The sequence below is a fragment of the Chenopodium album genome, chromosome 16 (genome assembly GCF_948465745.1).
Source record: "Chenopodium album chromosome 16, dcCheAlbu1.1, whole genome shotgun sequence".
NCBI lineage: Eukaryota > Viridiplantae > Streptophyta > Magnoliopsida > Caryophyllales > Amaranthaceae > Chenopodium > Chenopodium album.
The window spans coordinates 47,126,932-47,150,858 of NC_137849.1; the positions used below are offsets into that span (position 1 = coordinate 47,126,932).

At 35.4% G+C, this 23,927-nt stretch overlaps 3 protein-coding genes and 1 pseudogene across 5 annotated transcripts; 1 reads left to right on the forward strand and 3 right to left on the reverse strand.

The window, feature by feature from the left end:
• Positions 1-3,105: 3,105 nt before the first annotated feature.
• Positions 3,106-8,456, reverse strand: LOC145586760 (carbamoyl phosphate synthase arginine-specific large chain, chloroplastic-like). Its single transcript, XM_081643667.1, has 3 exons — positions 7,069-8,456; positions 5,656-6,348; positions 3,106-4,825 (listed from the first exon to the last, which is right to left on the reverse strand). Exons 1-3 carry the CDS (start codon positions 8,389-8,391, stop codon positions 3,284-3,286), a joined length of 3,558 nt encoding a protein of 1,185 aa, XP_081499793.1. The 5' UTR covers positions 8,392-8,456; the 3' UTR covers positions 3,106-3,283.
• An 864-nt stretch (positions 8,457-9,320) lies between these two features.
• LOC145585681 (fructose-bisphosphate aldolase-lysine N-methyltransferase, chloroplastic-like) lies at positions 9,321-16,149 on the forward strand. 2 transcript variants are annotated; one of them, XM_081642386.1, is made up of 15 exons: positions 9,321-9,484; positions 9,586-9,676; positions 9,841-10,018; positions 10,105-10,210; positions 10,447-10,529; positions 11,523-11,549; positions 11,936-12,003; positions 12,329-12,442; positions 13,283-13,363; positions 13,543-13,598; positions 13,841-13,897; positions 14,120-14,191; positions 14,346-14,591; positions 15,240-15,355; positions 15,710-16,149. In XM_081642386.1, exons 1-15 carry the CDS (start codon positions 9,431-9,433, stop codon positions 15,897-15,899), a joined length of 1,539 nt encoding a protein of 512 aa, XP_081498512.1. In that variant the 5' UTR covers positions 9,321-9,430; the 3' UTR covers positions 15,900-16,149. The 2 variants fall into 2 exon arrangements, with proteins under 2 accessions (XP_081498512.1, XP_081498513.1); XM_081642387.1 differs by having other exon boundaries at positions 10,450-10,529.
• Positions 16,150-16,397: 248 nt separating this feature from the next.
• On the reverse strand, positions 16,398-17,680 carry LOC145585683 (uncharacterized; annotated as a pseudogene). The gene is made up of 2 exons (XR_014100706.1): positions 17,116-17,680; positions 16,398-16,880 (listed from the first exon to the last, which is right to left on the reverse strand). The product of XR_014100706.1 is annotated as an uncharacterized LOC145585683 (transcript).
• A 1,422-nt stretch (positions 17,681-19,102) lies between these two features.
• On the reverse strand, positions 19,103-22,087 carry LOC145585684 (UDP-galactose/UDP-glucose transporter 4-like). The gene is made up of 7 exons (XM_081642388.1): positions 21,790-22,087; positions 21,331-21,359; positions 20,896-21,097; positions 20,096-20,338; positions 19,883-19,984; positions 19,672-19,779; positions 19,103-19,498 (listed from the first exon to the last, which is right to left on the reverse strand). Exons 1-7 carry the CDS (start codon positions 21,922-21,924, stop codon positions 19,247-19,249), a joined length of 1,071 nt encoding a protein of 356 aa, XP_081498514.1. The 5' UTR covers positions 21,925-22,087; the 3' UTR covers positions 19,103-19,246.
• Positions 22,088-23,927: the final 1,840 nt, after the last annotated feature.

A 23,927-nucleotide genomic window follows, 5' to 3' on the forward strand; every position in this document is an offset into this window, starting at 1 on the left:
AAGTAGTACAAGGGGTGAATTCATGAGATTCGATTAATATATGTGGACACTCTAAAGATTGTGAAGGACTATTTGCTCTTGTATCATGTTTAGTTTAGGATTTAAGATCTTTTTGTCTTTGGATGTATAAAATCTCCCGTGACAAATATGAGAGTCATTGAGAATATTGCAAGACAACTAGTCATGTCATAATTTCAAATTATTCGTATAACACGTACTATTCATTGTTTTCATTTTCAAGATGTAACTGAACAAAAAAAGACGTGTATGATTAGAATCGTCAAAAGAATATTTGAGATTCACGTACACAGTCATATTATTTGTTTAAAGTACATTATGAACAAAATTATTAGTCTCAGACAAAAAGAGTGCTCTAAGAAACTTGAATGATTTACACGTACTAGACATAAAAAACAAATGTATATGATATATAAAATGTTGTTGAATTATCATCTCTTCAATACTTCCAAGGTTTTGACATATTTACACTTGAATTAATCCATTAATCCATAAAGGCTTTAATCCAATAAGATCCTTCATCTTAGCATACCATTCTAAATCAAAAAGAAGAAAATAAACATATTGTAATTTAAGTTGTAACTTAACTTTAAAAAAACTGTCATTTTCTTCATCTCCCCCACAAATAATATCCTTCATTAGATCATAATATAAAATGACAACTAATTTAAAAAATTCTAGATTTTTTTCTTAAAAAAAGAAGACCATAAAATCATCCAAAAGAGCAGTTGTTTGTTACTATTTCATATCTGCTTTTTGAATATTTTAATAGCTTCGAATGACCAAAATTAGCATATGTTTATAATACATAAAGTGCGCAACCCACATCAGGAAAGATCATCATCCACTACCTTTAATTTGCCAATTTCATGCATATCTACTTTATTCTTTTAATCAAAGTCTTAATCTTAATTATATCAGGTTTAGAAAACTAATCAACTCAACTGTTCTATTGTTTTTTGTCACTTTATGTTAAATCTATATATTACATGTATGAGATGGTGAAATTTAATTAGATTCTTATTATGTCTTATAAAATGAAGCACTTGGATTAATGTCGAATTAGAAGCCGACAAATCGGCTAATTACTTTACTACCTCCTACGTAATAGTAGATACTAGATATTAAGTGTGTGTTTAGTGTGAAATAACGACAATTAACCTTTATAAATGTAAACCTTTTCTTCTTAAAAAGTTGGGTAACAAAGAGTATATGCTCTTCATATACCCTGTAAGATTCTCCTTAATGATCAATTACATATAGACTTTCATTAGCAAATGTTTGATTAATTAACGGGTGTTATTGAAAGTGAGATATCCAATTACAAGGTTATTTAACAATAAAATGTTTATGGCTAGACCAAGCAACATTTTACTCGATGTGTTACTATTTTTAGGAAATTTTGACATTTGTTATTAAGGAAAAACATCTCGATTCACATTTGCTATCATTTATTATTATTATTATTATTATTATTATTATTATTATTATTATTATTATTATTATTTTTTTTTTTTTTTTTTTTTTACTTTGTTACCACCTAAATCAGAGTTTGTTAGAAATTACTACCACTTAATGGACTCCGTTAGGTTTATTTAAAAAAAAAAAAAACCAGCCACCCCCCTCCCCTCAACTGCCACCCCTCCCCCTCCCTGCCGACAAAAGATTCGGCCGACGCCGGCGACCTCAACCCCCCCTTTCCCCACCTATGAAGCCAACCCCCTCCCTTTCCTCCACCCACGAAGCCAACCCCACCGAAATCAGCCCTCCTCCCCGTTACCCCCATCGGAAGAGACCCCCTCCCCTTCCCCCACCCAAAAACCGACACCCCCAACCCTAAACCACCAGCCCGAAACCACCCGAAACGGGTTTTAGGGTTTCGCTCATGGTGGTTTTGGGGTGGTGGTTTAGGGTTAGGGGTGGTCAAAAAGGGTAGGAGAAGGGGAGGGGGGTCGATTCTGGTGGAGGGAATGGGGAGGGGGCTGAATTCGGTGGGGGTTGGCTTCGTGGGTGGTGGGAAGGGAGGGGGGTGGGGTCGCCGGCGCCGGCCGTAGCTTTGGGCGCCGGCAGGGGGGAGGGGTGGCAGTTGAGGGAAGGGGGTGGCAGTGGGGTAGCTGGACGGTGGTTCGGCCCCACTGACGGAAATTATTACGGTGTAAGGCATTGGGTAGTAATTTCTAACAAACTCTGATTCATGTGGTAGCAAAATAAAATAAAAAATTAAAACGATAGCGAATGTGAATCTAGGCGTTTTTTCTGGTATCAAATGTCAAAATTTCCTTATTTTTATTGTCCAATATACTACTCTTTCCGTTTCTAATTGTTTTTGGGATTTTATTGTCCAAAAGTAATAAGTGGAGTGGTTACATAGTTCAAAATCGTACAGTATTCCATAATGAATGAGAATTTACAATAACTTGTGATTGACTTCCCTAGAATTCCCCTTGCTTAAGAATCTCCCTCCGTAAAGGATGGATTATATACAGTATACTTGAAAATCTAACTGTAACTCATTTCTGGTTTAGTGAATGCAATAATATTATTCCGTATATCCCAAAATAGTATACCAGACTAGTTTTTCGACAAATAGAGTATAATTTACAGGGTAATAAACACTAATCACTTTCTAACTAACATTTTTTTGGACAAGATATGTTTTGTGGGTGCTGTCCTGCGTGTCCAGTATACACCATCTTTCTAACAGCTGAGTGTTTTTTAGACGTTTTTTGGGTCAAGTATATGATATCATAGGTTAATCAAAGCCATATTTACTTTCAATATATATCCATTATCCACACAACACAATGCATTTCCAAATATCTTTCCAAAACTCCTCATCAATCTCAGATAGATCTGTAGTATGTCGATATGCAGTACTACGAAGTAAGGAAGTATGGAGTACTCTGAAAGAGTAGCTAGAACCTGGTTCAATGATCAAACATGTAACCACAGATTTGATTGTTTTGCCACAAATATAGAGATCAGAAGGCTTAATGATCGGCAAACTGAGAAGTGGTAATCAAAATTTTGTATCTCGATTACAGGTTAATAGCCCTGAATTACTTTGGGGCATTCATTGACAACACATATCCAAAAATTTAATCACTAATGTTACAACCATCAATCTATGATACAAAAACATCCAACATAAAGTGATAAAACTTAGAAAATGATAATTAATCTAAACTTGTCCAAGTTTGACAACTGCAATAGAGAAGCTGGAATTATTACCTACCTCGATCGTGCAAATAATAACTTATGAAGCTTAAGATACAGACTGCAATTTCTTAGACGCACCAGTTTCTGCCTTGTCTTGGAAGAAGTCCTGAAGAGCATACATTTTCACAGGGCTAGATTTCAAGCTCTTAATTGCCTCTGCTGTCACTAGAGCACCAGCAACAGTTGTTACGATTGGAACCTTGTAAGCTAGAGCCATTCTCCTCAGAGCACGTCCATCAATCTGATCAAGATCATCACCTGAGCTTGTAATCACCATCAAATTGATCTGCCCATTTGCAACCATATCCCCTGCATGAGGTCTCCCTTCATGCATCTTCAAAACTCGCTCAACTGGTATGCCTTCTAATTCCAAAATACGAGCTGTTCCTGAAGTAGCGATAAGGTTGAACCCAAGGTCTAAAAAGCCACGGGCGATAGCTGGAAGGTGAGGTTTCGTCAAATCATTCAAACTCAGGAACACCGTGCCAGAAAATGGTAGTTTCTGTCCGGCAGCAATTTGGGCCAAAGCAAAGGAGAGCGAGAAGTCATAGGCAATACCCATAACTTCACCAGTACTTCGCATCTCAGGGCCCAACAACACGTCACAACCAGAGAACTTCTCAAATGGGAGGACTGCTTCCTTCACAGACACATGTTTTGGGATAAACTCTTTGGTGAAATTGAGATCTTCAAGAGACATCCCAGACATGACCAAACAAGCATATTTAGCTAATGGGTGGCCAATTGCCTTGGATACAAATGGGACCGTACGTGATGCACGGGGGTTAGCCTCGAGCAAGAAAACGTCCCCTGATGTTGTGATGGCATATTGACAATTCATGAGGCCACAAACATTCAATCTCTTTGCCAATTTCATTGTCCAAGTCCTAATGGTCTCCAAGCACGAAGATGAAATAGTTTTGGTGGGGAGAAAACAAGCTGAATCACCAGAATGCACCCCAGCTTGCTCGATGTGCTCCATAATCCCACCAATTACCACATTACCATATGAATCAGCTAAACAGTCGACATCTATTTCGATTGCATCAATGAGATACTTGTCAATGAGAACAGGTCGCTCTGGATCCACCTCAACAGCATTTTCAAGATAAGTCATCAATTTTTCGTCATTATATACTATTTCCATAGCCCTACCCCCAAGGACGTAGGAAGGCCTCACAACAACAGGGTAACCAATATCAGATGTAATTTTGAGAGCATCAGCTTCACTCTTTGCAATACCCCCTTTCGGCTGCTCAATCTTCAACTCATCTAAAATAGCGTTGAACCTTTTTCTATCTTCCGCTGCATCAATGTTATCGGGCGATGTTCCCCAAATACGAACTAGGCCTGCCCCACTAGCACTTTTAAGCTTGTTCTCATCCAAATACTGTTGAATAGGCAGTGCAAGTTTCAAGGGAGTTTGACCACCAAACTGCACAATAATGCCATCAGGTCGTTCAAGGTCAATGATGTTGAGAACATCTTCGACTGTAAGAGGTTCAAAATACAGTCGGTCACTGGTGTCATAATCTGTGGATACAGTCTCAGGGTTTGAGTTCATCATGATGGTCTCATACCCAGCATTCTGCAAGAGAAACGAAAACAAGTTAACCACTAAACCGTTAAATACAAAGATGTAATACCACTATTTCAAGAAATTTGACAGAAGAATGAGCGCCTAAAAAAAAAAGTAATCATTTTTTTAATAAAATCAATGTTAGCACTTAAAAGAGTCAACAGTGTATAGGACCAATGGTTGTTAGTTAAAAGGCATTATTATATCACGAGAATTAGAATTAATTATGCCAACACAAGTATAAAGCTTTTTAAGAAAAGGAGGGATACTTGGCACAAATGTCAGCTAAGGAATATTTACTTTTTAGTGTACATGTATGATATGGTGCTGAAAAAATAATACTCCGTACCAAGAAGTATGCTGAGTGCTTTTCAAACATGTAAAAACGCGGGACAAATATTGACATCATTCATTTTAATAATTCAAAACTTTCCAAATAAATTATTGACTAATACGGAGTATTTTATTATTACAACAAAACCATTGACTAATATCATCACAATGGGCAGCACAAAGCACATGCTAACCAATATCTTTAACATTAAAGGCACAGTTCTTTTTTCTTGCATGTCCCAGAAGGAAAAAAAAACAATTAAACAAATTATTGAACAGGTAATTTAGGTTTTGAGTTTTGACACAATTACAGAAGGTAAACATAAAGGACTAGACAAAGCACCATTTGTTTCCAAAAATTCTCAAGCATCCGAAGGTTATTACAGAATAATTTGCAATATATAATGTCCAAAAGTATGCAAACACCACATGCAAGCAATACAATAAATAAACAAATAAAGATGTCACAAGCTACATTAGCAGAAAGTTTTAGCTCAACTACAAACCTGAAGGGCAAATGAAGTATGGCAGCAGCAGTAGTCAAATTCAATTCCTTGGCCTATACGATTTGGCCCACCACCAAGGATCAACACCTTTTTCTTTTGAGTAGTAGATGATTCACACTCAAAATCATAAGACGAATACATGTATGGAGTATTAGCCTCAAATTCAGCAGCACATGTATCAACTCGCTTATAAGCTGGGGTAACACCAAATGACAACCTTGTAGAACGAACCTCTTTCTCTGTCGATTTAGTTGCAAAGGCAATTTGTTTGTCACTAAAACCTCTTTTCTTTATCTCATAGAAGTCATCCTTCGTGAGGTCAGACAGTTTTTGAGATAGAAGGTATTGCTCAGTATCAACTAATTCTTTGAGTTGTGTGAGAAACCATTTATCTACAAAACTCAGTTCATGAATTTCATCAATTTTCATGCCTTTCTTCATCACAGCATAGATAGCGTGGATGCGATCAGGGTTTGGAACACGGAGGTTGTATTTCAGCTGCTCCCAATCCCAATCCAACTCCTTTATCTTGCCACATCCCCACCCTGAGTAGCCAAGTTCCAGAGATCTCACTGCCTTTTGGAAAGACTCCTGAAATGTGCGACCTAAGGCCATAGCCTCGCCAACAGACTTCATCTGAGTGGTAAGAATTGGCTGAGAACCAGGGAATTTCTCAAATGCAAATCGAGGAATCTGCACGAGCGTATAACATGAAAATAATATGAGAAGTGTAAATCCACTGGTACTAATAATGACATTAATAAGAAAAAGAAATTGATATAAATTATATAGGATACCAGAAAATTATCATGACCAACACACAAGTAATGAAAAGCAATACAAACCGATCAGATACATGACACTAACTCTAAAACTTCAGCTTATCCAGCAACCACTAGAAGTTGCAGTCATGTCTAGCAGATGTCTAGCTGTATTTAGCACTTACCTAGAGGTCAAGGGTGCCTCCAAATTCATAGTCAGATACATTTGAGCTCTATAACAAAACTACCAAAAGTCCTTTTGGCAGCATATTTGAGGCTAGATCATTCAGTGATCACTGCTTCCATTTATGGACATAACAGCTACCAGAGAAGAGTAACCACAATCTCAAAATGGATTTTTTAAGTGAAAATCACTAAATTATGTCTAATGTACATCTCTTATGTCTCGCATCTAAAATGAGGAGTCTTGACAATATCTCTTTTCCTTCACCTAGGCACCTAGCAGCCAACATTCACTACCTACAGCATACTACAGGTATTTTATAAGCCAATATTCCACAAGCAACTAACTTATCAGAAAGTCAGAAATACCTAATTACGCTATTTTCAGATAACCAGGGGCAGGGGAGAGGGGGAAAAGCTGCTTGCAGAAATGGTAAAGGATTAACAGAAACAGTAAAATGATACTGACCTTTGTCACCACATAATCAATAGAAGGCTCAAAACTAGCTGGAGTTTTCCTTGTAATGTCATTTGGAATCTGATCCAGAGAATAGCCAACTGACAACTTAGCAGCCATCTTCGCAATCGGAAAACCAGTAGCTTTAGAAGCAAGTGCAGATGACCTTGACACCCTAGGATTCATCTCAATAACCATTACTTCCCCATCAGCAGGATTAACCGCAAACTGAACATTTGAACCACCACATTCAACTCCAATCTCTCTAATAATAGCAATAGAGTAATCCCTAAGCCTTTGGTACTCCTTATCAGTCAAGGTCTGAGCAGGAGCAACCGTAATCGAATCACCAGTATGCACACCCATAGGATCAATATTCTCAATTGAACAAATAATAACCACATTGTCAGCCAAATCCCTCATAACCTCTAACTCATACTCTTTCCACCCCAACAATGACTTCTCCACCAACACCTGAGAGGTCAAGCTAGCAGCCAAACCCGACTTACAAATCGTCTCAAACTCCTCCCTATTATAGGCAATCCCTCCTCCGGTCCCTCCCAACGTAAACGCAGGCCGAATAATCAAGGGAAACTCCCCAATCTCACTGGCAATCTGAAAACACTCATCAACAGTATTCCCAATCCCAGAAGGCGGTGTCTTTACACCGATATTCTTCATAGCCTCCCTAAACAACTCCCTATCCTCAGCCTTCTTAATAGCATCTAATTTCGCCCCGATTAACTCTACCCCATACCTATCTAAAGCCCCATTTTCAGCCAATGCAACAGCCAAATTCAAAGCAGTTTGTCCCCCCATAGTAGGAAGCAATGCATCAGGCCTTTCTTTCTCCAAAATTTGTTCAACTAAATCAGGGGTTAATGGGGTAATATAAGTTCTATCAGCCAAATCAGGATCAGTCATAATAGTAGCAGGGTTAGAATTTACCAGAACAACTTCATACCCTTCTTCCTTCAACGCCTTACACGCTTGAGTACCCGAGTAATCGAATTCACAGGCTTGTCCAATCACAATTGGGCCAGCACCCAGAATCATAATCTTCTTCAAATCAGTTCTTTTCCCAGTTTTCTGCACAACTTTTTGTGGGGTTTTATTAGCACCATTTTCTGCTTGACCCTTAATGGTTGAAGAAGTTGCCCGTGTCCTGAAACTCCATGACCGTGCGAGGCGCAAGTTTAGGGAAGAAGAGAGGGTGTTCTTGGAGTGGAAAAGGGTGGAGTGGGAAGAAATTGATTTGGATAAAGAGGGATTTCTGGGTTTAGGGAGTGAAGGTGATATGAAATTTTCAGGAATTTGATGAATACAGTAACTCATTTTGTGAAATTGGAGATGATGAATTGAATAGAAGAAGAGGAGAGAGAAAATGGGGTTTAAGAGTATTGGTGGAGTGAGTGAGGGAAGAAGGAGGCCGTTGGTGAAGAGAGAGGAAGAAGGGTTTTGAGAGAAAAGCAGGGTTTTTGAGGTGGTGTTACTGAGGCAACTGACCAAGATGAAAATGTTAAGGTTAAATTTTGGAAAACTCACACACATTCAATCAATCACTTGACAGAGTCGACACTTGCTGATACGGCCCTTCCTAAATATTATGAGAATGTGCGTCATACGGACACCGTAGTGGCGTAGTATAACGATGACGTAAATAAGATTTGATTTAACTTGAGTTACATTACTTAGGTTTTAACCTAATTGATTATCCATTAAAATTGTTTAAATTCCATCCATCGTCCCATCCTCTTATTTCTATGTTTTTCTTATACGAAGTATTGGTACACCTTTTTATTTATAACCAACTACCATTAAAATCTTTGAACTTAACCCTTTAATTTTTTTTATTTTTTTTTATTTTTTTTACAAGAGCAGCCCTTTAATTTAATTTTAAAGCCAACTAGTTGTGAATTATTTCAAGTTTTTTTAATCTCAACCAACCAATTAACCCCTGAACGAGTAATTTCTGATTGACGGAGAAATCGTGTCCGACCAAGTGATTCCTGACCAAGTAACCTCGGCCACACATAAAACTTTGTGATTTTTTTTTAGATATAATAGTGTAAAATTTTAATTGATGCATTAAAAAAATTGGCAAAAGTTGTTAAATATAGTGATCAAAGTCACTAAATAAAAAAATTAAATAAAGTCAAAACGGTTGCAACTAAATAATATATCCCGTTTTTTTAGACTGAAATTTATTGATTTAAAACACCTAAATTGAAGTGAATTGAGTCAAATTAAACTGAACTAAAACCACCAAGTAAATCCTTCGTAAGTTAATATTCCCCGTACGGTAAAAAAAATCCTTCAAATCAAACTCTCTTTCAAGTTCTGTTTGATTCGGATTTCAGGACTCAATTCGAAAATGGCGAGCCAAGAAGAAGAAATTAAGCTTGAATTATTTCTCCAATGGCTTCAGGTTAATCTTCTCTTTACTTCTCTCCTAATTTTAACATATCAATTTCATCAATTTGATTGTAGTTGAGACAAACTAACAACAATTTCCCACAAAAATTCAAGGTAAATGGAGTGGAGTTTCGAGGTTGCAACATCAAATACTGTGATTCCAGTAAAGGATTTGGTCTATTTTCAACTACTAATGTTTCTGATGGTTAGTTTATAATTGTATCTTCCTTAGTTTGAACCAATTTTTATCTGGGCAACTTTATATTCTTGGTTAAAAGGTGACAGCTTTATGATTAATTTTTGTTTGTATGACATAATTTGATTGCTTAATTTATGTTGTTCTTGGTTTGCTTGGAAATATGTCATCAGGGGTTTTTTTGGTTGTGCCACTTAATTTGGCAATAACCCCTGCGAGGGTTTTGGATGACCCTTTATTGGGACCACCATGTAGAGCAATGTATGAGGAAGGTGAAGTGGATGATAGGTTTTTGATGATATTGTTCTTGACTGTTGAACGTCTCCGTGGTAGTAATTCGACATGGAAACCGTATGTTTAGGCATTGATGTTATATGTGTTATTGGTCCTTGGTTAACATGGTTCCTTAGGTTGATTGTTAGGGCTTGTTGTTGCAGGTACCTTGATATGATTCCTAGTTCCTTTGGAAATCCACTTTGGTTTACTGATGATGAGTTTCTGGAGTTGAAAGGAACTAATCTTTATCAGGCCAGCATATCACAAGTAAGCACATTTGGCTGGGTTTTTTGGGGTGTGTATGTGTATATATGCTGAAATCTCATCATATGTATGCATGTCCAAGTTCAAGCCATCTTGTCTTCACTCATAATTATGGTCGTATATCATTGTCCTTTAATTTAAATGAGCATCCTATGTATGTGAACATCGAATGAACCTCCTTATATGTATTACCTTAGTTTCATCTCTTTTGGCATTTTAACGAAAGAGCTGCATTACAGAAGAAGAGTTTGCTGGCTAAGTTTGAGGACAAGGTGAAGAATCTGGTACCGAGACTTCTAATTTTGGATGGACAATCAGAAAGGTTGGTATGTCTGTAGATATTCGACTTATAAACAGCCTCCATGATCTTGGAGAGTCGGAACCATTGTTTTTTTTGCTAGTAATCTAATAGATTTTGCATTAGGCATACCTTGCATAACTGTAGGTACTATTGTATATGGACAACAATGAAAAGGATGAATTAGCAAAACATAATTATGGAATGTTCCAAGGATTGTAGGAGACCCCTTTTGCACAAGAGCTGTTATCAATCAATCAATCAATAAAAGCCTTAATCCCATAAGTGGGGTCGGCTAACATGAACCAAATATGATTATTCCGTGTAGTCATCGACATAAATCTTCCTCCTCCATCCCTTACGACCCCTTTTGCACAAGAATTGTCATGCATGCCATTTTATTTTCCAAAAAAAATACGACACTTTTTTTTGGCAAATTCTTTGTTCAGAAGTAAAGTGGTTGTGGGTTTGTTAAAGTTTATAATACATCTTGAATTGTGATAGAAAAATGAGGATAATGTCTATAGCTTTTCTAGTAAATTACAAGGTATTGGGGTGGTAAGCTGTGATCTGTTACATAAGAATTGGTTGACATTGTATCATTTGCTTGATCCCTCTGATTCTGTCTCCTAATAAATCTAGAGATACATCCTGTTTGCCACAATGTAATGCACATTATTCTGCATTTGCAGATCAAAAAAGTTGTGTGCATAAATGAGAATACAAAATCTGTTAATACAGTTTGCCAAACCCCGAATTTTTCTGACAATAGGCTTTATGATGTTTTTTCTATGAACTTTTGCTATATCTAATCACTATGCTGACTTCTTGTTTGCAACTTAATGGCTATTAACATAGTTTTTGTTAGGATTGGATAGGAATTAGACTATTAGAGCATGTGGATTTTGTAAAATTTACTTTGCCTTCGTGTCTGGTAATGATTATGGGTGTTCATCATCATAGCATTTACGATTTTTATAGCTACTCACATGTGATCTCTTCTGTCTTTCTTTTCAGGGAGGTGGCTTTTGAAGACTTTCTATGGTACGACTCCTGAACTTGTTGTACTCCTCCGTCAAATTTTCTCCACACTTTGACATCCTTTTTTTAAAAAATAAATTATTATCTATTACCGTGTAGAATCTGGTTTAATTTGTTTAAACGTGTATTTTAAATGTACAAACTTTTATATGGAAATAACCTGTGCATAATAATGATCACAAATTGGTTTTGGAGACCTGTGAAAAGTAAGTGTAAAGTTAATTTAGGGATGGGGGAGTATACTCTTTAACACTTAGGGTTGACTTTAGCTTGCTTGCTAAGTAGTCAATTTTCTGATATATTATGTTTAGTTTTTCTAATAGACGGTTTGAATATTTACGCTTGTTGTCGAATAGGTAGTTCATAATATGCATGGTTTACACATGCAGGGCTAATTCTGTCTTCTGGACTCGTGGTTTGAACATTCCTCTTCCTCTAACTTACATATTTCCTGAAGGTAATGAAGGGAACAGTTATCACTTACCCCAATTTAGCTGTGGTTCCAAAAGTTCATGTAATCTCACCTTGGTTAACAAATCAGACAGGAGACTTGGGCAGGGGAAGCTTTTCATTTAAATGATAGTGTACCTCTTACTTTCCATTTTTAAGGAATCTGCTAATTACCAACTTGTCTTAAAGAAAAACAAAAAAAAAAAAAAAAAAAAAAAAAAAAAATTAAAAATCTGCAGCTTAATGGGTTGCTTTATTTTGTCAGTTGATCTATCATTTGATGGGGAATTATTTCTGACGAGGTTGTAGTTTTGTATGATTAATTTATGTAGGATCCGAGATTCCTGCATCTAATAGTATTTCTAATGGGGTAAATATAGCCTCTATGGAAGGAGAGACTCTGTGCATTGAGGGTCTTGTTCCAGGAATCGACTTCTGCAACCATGGTAGTTATTCTCAGTCCACTTTCTTACGCAATCTTACTCTTAACATCTTCTATTGCTTTTGCTTTCTCAATATGCTGTCTTTTGTTTCATGTCTACCTTCACAATCTCTTCAGAGATAGTTGCTAACTGGTTGTATGTGATCTTGTGTAGTTACTGTGTCATCCTAATCATTGTGTGTACTTAGCCATTAACTGCTGGATGTTAGATTGCCCTAATTGATCTGTCCAAGCATCCAGTTTAGGCAGTTACTGCAATTATAATTATTAACAGATTTATATGTCCATTGTGCATTCCCTTGTGGTTATACCCTGTATTATGTGATGGAATCTCTTGCTAGGATAAAAAAAATTCTGCACAAACCAACTTGTGTGTAAATTTGTTGTTTCTAACTTGGCATTTCTCATTGCAGGAAGCTTCACTAATCTCTCAGATTCTCTGATTAATGACTAGTACTTCTATTGATGTAATGCCTCGAATATCCAACTAAGCTTTTCTGCTTAAAAATTTAGAACACTTTTTTATGACTTATCTCTTTGTCTTCTATTAACCTAAGATGTACAGTAGAGGGATTGGACAGACACTACAGGAAATGTCAGGCTGCTTGTGTGTGGATGGAAGGAGCGAGAATGGTTAACTTTCTCACATCTGATGGTTTAAGATCTTAAGAGTTAGAAGGTCAACCTAATTAGAGAATCTTGAAACAACTCTGCATGTAATGGCTTGATAATAAAGCTCGTAACATAGATCTTCAAATAGGATTTATTAATGGATAGTTTAGAAATTGATGGGCTTGATTGCAAGATTTGCATCCACAGCTAACTTGAGATTTTGTCATTCCAGCTATAAAACCTGCAGCAACGTGGGAAGTTGATAGCACTGGGACTACCTCTGGAGTGCCCCTCTCAATGTTTCTTCTGTCTGGTAGACTTTTTTTCCCCTGAAATTATGTTGATATTCATAATTAATTACTATCTACAAAAGATCAAAACTCAATGGTTGTTGAATTGTTCATGTGGTTGTAGAATATCTTGATTATGCTTTTTTCACTCTTTGTTAGTTTGTATATCTGATGTTTCTCAGTTTCCTATTCGCATGTAAAGTAAATTCTGAAATTGAGAAAGAGATAACCATCAGCTATGGTAACAAAGGAAATGAGGTACTTCTTATCTATGTACTCTCTTGTCAATCATGCACTAAATAGTTGTTTTGAGTCTTGCACATTGGTAGCAAGAAGGGAGAAGCATTGGCTTTTCTACTTTGATCCTAATGCTAGGATGGAATAAGTAATAGCGCACCACCACCACCACCCTCCCCACCTCACCCCACCCAAAAGATTGGAAAATAAACAGGAACTCCATGTGGTTTGTCTACATTTATGCTTATTGAAGTAGTGTGCAGGAGCTGCTTTATCTCTATGGATTTGTAATTGAAGACAATCCAGATGATTTTCTGATGGTAATTTTCTTTTCTGACATCCTATCTTGTAATGTAAATCACTGATGTTACATTCTTGCTGTTATCTCATAGCTACGTTAAACTTCTTTGGATACATTAATTGAGTTACTGAACACAGTTTGTAATCAACTTCATAAACATTTTTTCAGCTATGTTAGATTTAGTTACACCTGTAAGTTGATCATGATTTTAGTATAGTGACGAAACTGAATGTGCATGCAGGTGCATTATCCAGCAGGTGCACTTCAAAATGATCCATTTGCAGACTCGAAAACACAACTTCTCCAAGCACAGGTCTGATGGCTGTGCTTCTTCAAGTTGCTTCTTCTTTTTTTTTTTTTTTTTTTTTTTTTTTTTTTTCCGGGATGCATGGCTTTGGATGTTTCTTCTCACATATATTGTTAACTGATGTCTCCGTGCTATGACTACTAATGCTTCAATCTCACAGAAAGCTGAATTAAGGTGTCTGCTACCTAAAAGCTTGTTGGATCAAGGTTTTTTCCCATGCTCATCCTCAGAAAGCAACATTCAGGAATGTGCCAAGTATAAGGGCCCGAATTATAGTTGGAGTGGCCAGCGGAAGACCCCTTCATATGTGAATCAACTTGTTTTCCCTGAGGATTTTATGACTTCCTTGCGGACTGTAGCAATGCAAGAGAACGAGCTTTTCAATGTTCAATCCTTGCTTGAAGAGGTGCAGTATTGCAACCACTTTTCTTGAACATTCCTGGTTTGTGAATCAATATTTCACTAGAATAAAAAAAATAATTCTGCATTTCATTTCTATTGGCATTGCTGACGTGCTCTTCTACTTGTGTGATGAGGCCCTCAGGTCTTTCTAGTCATTTTCCTGCATCTACAATCCTGATCTCATTCTTTCCTCCTCTAACAATGAGTAAAATGATTGAGCTCTCTTTTCTGGTTATCTTCCGATCTTATCTGTCAGTTGATAACTCTGGATTTGAGTGTTCGCAAGCATTATTTTGCTGTTGCTCCTATGTGTATATGTGCCTGTACGCACACACACATGCTTTTGACGTCTATCATCATGAGATTTTATAATATATAACCCTGCCCTATGACCTGTCTTGTGAAAACGGTATAAGATGGTCTCTAGTCTGTAATGCTACTTAACTAACTAAAGGATCTCAGTTGATTACAAGAGTATTCCTTTTGGAATTCTGCAGCTTGTTTTATTCTTCTTCAAAGTTTATCTAGTCAAGTGAATGAAGTGATCACCCCCTTTTTTATAATATAAATATTTGGTGATAGTTTTTTGTTTCCTTTTATACTATATTTATTGTATCACCAGTAAACATCTTTTTTGCTAATTGCTATATAGCTTGTTGGAAGTGAAGGGGAGAGGGTGCCATCAGAGGCTGAAGTTCGAGCAGCTGTATGGGAAGCTTGCGGGGATTCAGGGGCTTTGCAACTTCTTGTTGATCTGCTGAATACGAAGTGAGTTTCCATGGTCCTTTATGCTATTCTGACTTCTGAGAGCTGTTTTGTATCATTATGTCCTACTTTCTCATTTTTAGTTTAAATGAACTGCTCAAAACGATTTCCCCCTACCCCCTTCCTTTCCCCTTGGGTATTAACTATTGATTACCATGTAGCCATGAATTCATGAAAGTATATTCTTCCCTTCCTCCAATCATTCCCCCCCCAGTAGGTGATCTTTATCTTTATATGCACTTTTTTCGTCTCACAAAAATCATTTAAATTCCAAGGCAAAGCTGTGAGGACACAGAGATCTGAAGAAGATATGAATTGCATTGTCTAATGTGCTAACTGGAACTCTGATCGTGCTAGGTTAATTGATCTTGAAGAGGGCTCGGGTACAGAAGAATCCGACTCCAAATTACTTGAGAAGACTGATGAGATGATGAGCAGAAACAGGTGGGCGAGTATAGTCTATCGACGAGGACAAAAGCAGCTAACCAGACTGTTCCTGCGTGAGGCCGAGCATGCTTTGCAATTATGCTTGATGGAAGAGTGCTAGACCTTCTCTTTGACTATCCCACACAAATCAACAGCATGAATTCTTTAATTTGAACCCATTTTATCTAGTAAGCTTTATGTTCTATATTATCGAATTTTGCATAGAGGTATAGATTTACTGATAGTTCAATAATGTTTAATGCCTATTTGATTTAGGATTTTGCAACCAAAATTTTGTCATAGAAAGTTTAATATATTGCTCAATAAGATCAGTGACTTGCAATCTTACACTTAAATTCTGGAATTCATATCCAAAGAGTTTCATTTTACCTTGCTTCGTGTTTTTACATTTGTTCTGCTTATGGCTTATATTTGTCCTAAGAGAATCCATATCGTTACAAAGGCAGTACTACATTCACAAGGTTAGAATCTTAAATACTAGCCGCGTCACTACAATTCTCATCAGTCGATTTTCCTGAAGTAACACCACATGACCAATGTTATTGTAGATATCTTCATCTCACAACATAAGAATCAAGATTGAAACTTTATAGTGCAATTTTCAAAAGCCTAGCCAAAAAGCTTCATTTCCCCCCAAATATAATACAAGTTCAAAAAAAATTGAGCATAGCTTCAAAGAGTTCACAATATAAAACTAAGGCTCTTCTAGGCCAGCAAGATTTCTAAGACTCCATCCAATGGCATAAGCAACAGCAGCAGCAATGACACCATTAGAAACAGTCATGAGAGCCGAAAGCATATAACTTCCACCGGAGATCTTCGCCTTTGCGAGTCCTAGAAGGGTGAGGGCGAGGACGGACAGTATGCAAGCACCGATGAACTTGATGGTATCGTTGTTGGTGAATGGAATGAGGATGATAAATGATAGAAGTGGAGCACACCCAAAGACTAGGAAGGAAGTGAAGGTGACTAACCCACTCTTCCATGGCTTCTCCTCTTGGTCTGGTGGCATTATCCCCTTTTGTCCCATCATTTTCTCATCCACCATTATATTTTTGTACTTCGAAAATATTTCTACCACCTGTTAAATGCAGTTAAACTTTTCACATATGTCGATCTCATATTAAATGACCAAAATGCCCTTACTACATAGAAGGCAGGGAAAATGAGAACACAACACAATATCATCGTATCAGCTCATTTCATTAAGAGTTACGCTAATTGTTTAACAGCTACACAACTAACAGAGTAACAGCGTTTGTTTGTTAAATTGATCAAGTAAAAACGCGGCAAAAGGAAGAGATTTGGTAGATTACCGTATTAGCATCTTGGGGATCCATACCAAGCTCTTGGTACCGCTTAACCAAATTCGTAATTTGTGACAAACCATGATTATCAACCTCCCATTGTGTTACATCTCTTTCTTTAGAAGCCATCTCCTTCTCAGTAGAACTACTCAAATAATCCCCAAACCCCATGGAAATCCCATCGGCCACTAGATTCACAAATCCCAAAACACCAAAACATCGACAGATGACATACTGCCACCACTAGAGATCGATGAGATAAGTGAAAAACAGGTGACTATAGCATCCAACCCTCCATACACAACACTTTTTGCACTCTCTCCCTTCCATGTTGGGCTTTTGGGCTTGGGCCTATCTTCATTTTGGGCTCTTTCATTATCATAATCATCTTCATCGGATCTTCTTCTTCTAAACATTTGGTTTTCTTCGTCAATTTCTGGGCTTAAGAGGTTGGTTTTGTCAATACTAGTGTAAGTACTATTGTTGTTTTTTCCAGACATTTTTATTTCTGGAAATTTTTACTGTTTTTTTTTTTTTGGTTTTGTAATTGTTTTTAATTTTTTTTACTTTGCTAGAAAATGGTTGCCGCTTTTGGAATTTAGTATGGTTAGTTTTATAATGGAGGAAAGGTGATGAAATGAACGTATAGGTGTCACCATGCATGCAAACTAGAAAGAGGTGCCTATACGTGTAACACTATTGTTGTTTATTCTAATTTCTACCTACACATACTCACAAGACTTTTTAATGGCTACTCTTCATACCATTTTTAGAAATAATCAAATCCGTTGTTTTATATAATTTGACTATTGCAAAAAAGAAAAGGAAAAAAAAATAAAAAAAATTTGGTTATCACTTAATTTTATCTTATCTAGTGCACAATGTATGAACTAATAAAACTATTACATTACTTGTATATCTTACTCTGATGGTGAAGTTGACAATTCTGATTCGAAAGTTTATGTTGGCTATAATTGATTCTTGTACTCCTTTTAAAACTATCCTTATACATAGTATGATTGTATGAGTATTTTTTAATATCTATAACTTTGTACTTCGTATCATTGTACAATTAACCTCGGCCTATAATAAAATTATTATGAGGCCTATCCTATGAGAATTTCGAATTTATTCGTCCTTAGCATGTTGGTTGCTTACAATGTTTGGCTTGCATAAAACCACAATGAGTTTGCTAATATGCTTTTAATTTCTAATCTATCCTTACTTCTAAGTTTTGCTAATTTATCTTCTCATTTTCTAATTTAGAATTTTAGACTTGTTAACAAACAAACTAATCTTGATTAAAGTACAACCGATTATACAGTAAAAAATTTGTCCGAAGTACATCGACTTACACTTGGAGGTGATTTCAACATTACAGCTCATGATTTTAATACTCCTAAATCCAACATCTTCGGATCTTGTTTTACTTGGCAATTTGGCATTCATAGATGCACATAAATTTATACATATCACGACCCCAAAAATATTCAAAATTGTCCCTTTCTTCATCCCCTAGGTCGCCAAAATACCTAAATACCCTCAACAGAATCAAGAGAGTTATAATACAATCCATCTCATTTCCATGGATACTTATATTTATCTTACATTATTTTGGGAAATGATCCTAGTAAAATTACATTAATATTTATACTCCCCAAATTAATTACTTTGTACAATTAAGATTAGTGGGAGAAACTTTAGGAACTTTTAGATCAAGCAAGAAGCAACGTTAAAGTTAATACTCGTATTTTACTATAGTCTTCTTCGTCTAGGTAGGATCAATGATGAATGATTTTGAATTTCGGACTATGTTAATAAAAATGAAATTTTAACGATTACTGATACAAACGACTATAATCCTTAATTAACCTGTACTAGCTATTATCTTCTGCTGAAATCACCAATGTTATGAATTTCACAATATATATTCACCTGATATATATGTAACACATTCAAAAGGGGGGGGGGGGGGGGGGGGGGGGGGGGGGGGGAATATAATCCAATACATCTCTATAGACTTGCTATCACAGCATCACCAACCCAATTACACTATTGCTCCCTAATTTTTTGGAGAGATCCTATCAATCTACAACAGACGAACTCATTAAAAATGTTGTGCTAGACGCGTTATTTACTCTCAAACCACCTGCCTTCTTTCTTGGTCATCTTCGTTGATCAATAGGTTCATCTCCTCTTCTGTGGATAGTCTTTCCACCTTGCTGACTTCGGTTGGTTTTGGGACTCTATTCTGGGGTTTGTTATCAGGCAAAAGCTTTATTACGATTCCCATGGTAATCAACAACAGTCCTGTTCCATGCTGCTCAGTTAAAGGCTTTGTGAAGAGCAAGTAAGATAGCAGCAATGTCACTGCCTTTCTTGCTGTCGTCACCTGAGGTTCAATCAAAGAATTTCATTTTTACTATGATACGAGATTATACTAAAATACGTTATATGAAGCGTTAGGTTTGTTGTTGGAAAATGGTTCAATGCATAATATTCCTTAACAAATGATGACAACGAGTTAAAAGCAGAAAAAAGCCAAGGAAATGAGCATATACATACCATAGCTGTAGTAGCAGCACCAAACAAAGCAATGAGAGATAAGACAGAAACTTGACCAATAAAGGTAGCCATGGCTTCAAAAATCAACACAGCATACACATAGGGATGCTGCATAAAGAACGTGAGAGAAATGTGTCAAGCAAATCAAACAAACAAGAACAAGGTTTTGCGATAAGGCTGGCTAGTTCGGTTGTCAAAGCAGGAGTTTCACCTGAGAACATGAAGTCCATGCTCTAAACAACTCTCCTGTCAGAATCATAGGTGGAATCAACATGGGCAAACCAACAACTGTTGAGCAGAATAACATCTCCATCTGTTTGCATAAAGGTTAAAAAGATTGTTAGGCAATCGTTTAATCTGGAATTTGGATCAAAATTTCCCATTTCCTTACGAAATGAATTTTGTAGGATGGTGTAAACAGCACCTGAGTGGTTTCAGGATTCATGGTGAAGATCGCTTCTTGCACGTTTCCGAGGAAGGAGTCCATTACAAGAGCACCACTAATCATCATAACACCAATCATACTAAAATTTGGAGATGTTTGAGCATCTGCTAAAGTGAAAAGTATCAAACCCACCACCAAAAGCAATGCTGATAAATACTCAGATGGAGGGTACTTCCTTCTTAAGCCCGGAATGAATGCACCCATTATCATGACCGGTAAAACCTGTTTATGCCACAATCAACGAAATGTCCTTTATTAACATAATGTTACAAAACCTTTATTAACATAATGTACTTTCTTTGCTCAAAATTGATAGTCACATGTACGAGTAAGATTTAACAAGGTGTCACATCGTTGGTTTAATTATTCCAAAAGGACTTAGAATGTGACAGCTTACAGCTAATTTCGGACAAATTGAATACAATACTAAGAAACACAAGCACCTTGATCTACAAGGATTAATTTGGGTTATTAGCAATATTAGTATCCATGAAGGGGGTAAGGAAATCAAGTGACACAAACTTCCAAGTCAAAAGGTGCACCTAAAACATATATAGAATACAAGTAACCAAATTGATTAAGTAATTAAAAATGTCAATAATAGATATTCAACTAGTTCACCAAGTAACATAAACAAGCTCAAATTCATAAACGAAACGACAAAATCAACACCGACACTGATTGAGGAACAATAGTGTATAAAGATTAGCAGAAAAAATGGTGCAACTTCGAATAAAATATGATTCATATGAAGTAATTAACAAGTAATTAGTGGGTACCTTAGTTGACTTGAACATAATTTGAGCAGGGTAATTAAGAAAAGCCAAGGATCCTTTAGTTAGTCCATGAGAACCCATTAATACTGCTGAAAGCTTGACATAAGTCTTCCATGGATTCACCATTTGTTTTGTTGTAAACCCATTCATGTAGATTAATGCTAAGTAAACAAACCCCTGAATAAATGTGAAGTACCAACCATAGCTGCAACCAATTTCACCATTAATTAGCTTATTAATTAATTAGAAAATCATCCACCAAATTCCATTTTTTTTTTTTTTTTCTAATTACCCTATAATATCCCAAATAATATTGACCCAAAAAAAATCACCCTGATTCATTAAATTATTGTTGTAATCAATTAAGATATCATTAATGTTTTTACTCAAGAAAATCCAAATGCAACTACATTAGATTATTAAATAGAAAAAACTCACCTAAATTTAAGTCTGTTGTATACATATTCCTGAAATCAACAAAAAAAAAAAACAGAAAAGGGGTAAAATTTGAGAAATTGCACTAGAAAAAACTGAAAAAAAATAAAGGGAGCATGCATGAGAATGTATAACAATGGAAATACTGGACAAGGGTAAAAAAAATACAGTAAAAAATTCTTAGAAATTGTACTGATTTAAACTGTGACAAATTACAGATACATTTTCTCAAAAAAAAAATAAAAAAAAAAACATAAAATTACAGATGCAGCCAAAAACAAACTAAAAAAAAAAAGTGACAGAAATAATTGATGAAACCCAGAAACACATAAAACAAGCAATAATTGTTTTTTTTTTTACGAATTTCACAACAGAAAGTGAATTTTCTTGATTTTCGCAATAAACCCAGGAAAAAAAAGAGAGAGAAAAAAAAAATGTGCGAAGAAGAAGATGATGATTAACCTCGCAGATGCCGTTGATGAGGTAACCGAAGAAAAACCCAGAAGAGCAAATCAGGAATTGATTCCATTTAGGCCTACTTGTTAAGCTGATTCCAAACAAAGACCTAGCTTGTTCTTCATTGTTGTTCTTCATCATGCAAAAACCCAGAAATTAAAAGTCGAAAAATTAATCAAATTTTGGTTTAGAAAGAAAAATATAAATTCGGATGAAATTATTAAAACTGTGTTCAATATTAGACAACCATTATTAGAGGAGAGAAATTGGAGAAAAGGAGATGAATTATGAATTTCTTCCCCTGTTTTTGTGACATGGGGCTTTATTCTCTGTGTTTGGAGAGTGTGTGTTTATTATATAAGGAGGAGGTTACTAGTTAACAAAGTTACAAAATAGGGAAATTGTTCGTGTACCTCCTACGTTTTAAAAAATGCACCGTATACCCCTAAAAACTTTTAAATGCACCGTGTGTTCTTGAGGTTTGTATAAAATTATATTAAATATACTTAGACTCACAATAAATGTTAATTTTGTTAAATTGAGACTCTCTAAGCATCAAATTATTACAGTTTAATGTTACTTTAATACTAAATCATTTAAGTATAAGTAAACTTAATTAATAAAGCAAATTCTAACACCCAAAAATTTAGGATTTAGAATGATCAACGGAGTTTAAATTTTGATTAATTTATGCTTTTAGGCGGTTTTACTACATAAATATAAAGTACTAAAAGTGAGTCTGTGTGTGGGCATGATTTTAATTTCATAAGTCAATGATATGTGCATTTGTTAGAGGATTAGGGTTATTTGGTGCATTTATTTACAAACGTCAGGGGTACATCGTGCATTTGAAAGTTTTCAGGGGTACATGGTGCATTTTTTAAAACCTTAGGAGTACACGGAACAATTTCCCTATAAAATATTCCTTTTTTGGGGAGATGGTTAACGATGAAAATTGGGGAGTGGAGAGGGGTAAAATTGGAATTTTATTTGGACTTCTATTAAATTGGAGATTATGGTTATTTTATTTATTAGCTAGATCCTTCACCAAAAAAAAAAAAAAAAAAAAATTATTAGCTAGATGTTTAAGTTTTTGTATGTTAGGAATTAGGTAGCTTATTATATTCACGTTAATTTTATAAAATAATATATATATATATATATATATATATATATATATATATATATATATATATATATATATATATATATATATATATATATATATATATATATATATATATATATATATATATATATATATATCACTTTTTTTTTTTTTTTTTTGACAGAATATATATCACATTTATATGTATGCATTTGTTTCCAATTTTCTATAACTCTAATTCACGAAAATATAAATGCATCATTTAACAGTGTTAAGGTTATATACAATAATAAGCTAGAAATAGAAGGATTGAAAATAACTACGGAGTACTTACTACTCCATACATATTAATTACACCATTCTACACTTGTTCTTGTCAAAAAAAATCCAAATCTACACTGTGGACTACTACCGTTTTCAAAAATTTATTTAATGATTAGGGCTACGTAGAAAATTACTGCCATTACCCCTTTTTTTATGGAAGAGCATTATCCCTTTTATAAAATATTACGCATTAATATGTTTTGGAAAAGATTAATCTATCAATAAATTAATTCATTATACTACTAGCTTCTTTTTATATATATATATTTTTGCTAGTTTTAGGAATGATACTTTAGATTAATTAGCAAAAATAAGCTATAATATTGTGAAACAAAAATTCTTAAAATAAGTTAAGTTTGGAAAAGAAAATAAGGGTTTTCTAAGCTCAATCCACATGTCTATAACAAATTAACAAGCATAAATGAATTAAGTTCATGAGTGATGACCTAGGATTGGTTCGCTTCAGTCTTCACCGTATTTTCAAGATATTACCTTGTAATTGTTTACTTAGTGCCAAATAACCTTAATCTGAATTCAAATTAATAAACATTATACAAAGTACAAAACTAATATTTGAAAAATCACGCATTTACCCAAATCTTAAAATCACACATATAGTCAAAGCTTGGTCAATTCATGCTAGCCCTTGTAGCCTTGTAGGTGTTATAACTAAGGTATTCTACTATTGCTAGATATTAGGTACACTTTAATT

Coding starts and splice junctions, on each gene's coding strand:
- LOC145586760 (XM_081643667.1), bottom strand. CDS start 8,391: ATGAGTTACTGTATTCATCAAATTCCTGAAAATTTCATATCACCTTCA. Junction 6,349..7,068: donor TTGATTATGTGGTGACAAAG/GTCAGTATCATT, acceptor ACGCTCGTGCAG/ATTCCTCGATTTGCATTTGA. Junction 4,826..5,655: donor ATACTTCATTTGCCCTTCAG/GTTTGTAGTTGA, acceptor TTTCTCTTGCAG/AATGCTGGGTATGAGACCAT.
- LOC145585684 (XM_081642388.1), bottom strand. CDS start 21,924: ATGATGAAGAACAACAATGAAGAACAAGCTAGGTCTTTGTTTGGAATC. Junction 20,339..20,895: donor TTATGTTCAAGTCAACTAAG/GTACCCACTAAT, acceptor TGGCATAAACAG/GTTTTACCGGTCATGATAAT. Junction 19,499..19,671: donor GTGCTGCTACTACAGCTATG/GTATGTATATGC, acceptor ATTGAACCTCAG/GTGACGACAGCAAGAAAGGC.
- LOC145585681 (XM_081642386.1), top strand. CDS start 9,431: ATGGCGAGCCAAGAAGAAGAAATTAAGCTTGAATTATTTCTCCAATGG. Junction 10,530..11,522: donor TTGGATGGACAATCAGAAAG/GTTGGTATGTCT, acceptor CTTTCTTTTCAG/GGAGGTGGCTTTTGAAGACT. Junction 11,550..11,935: donor GCTTTTGAAGACTTTCTATG/GTACGACTCCTG, acceptor TTACACATGCAG/GGCTAATTCTGTCTTCTGGA.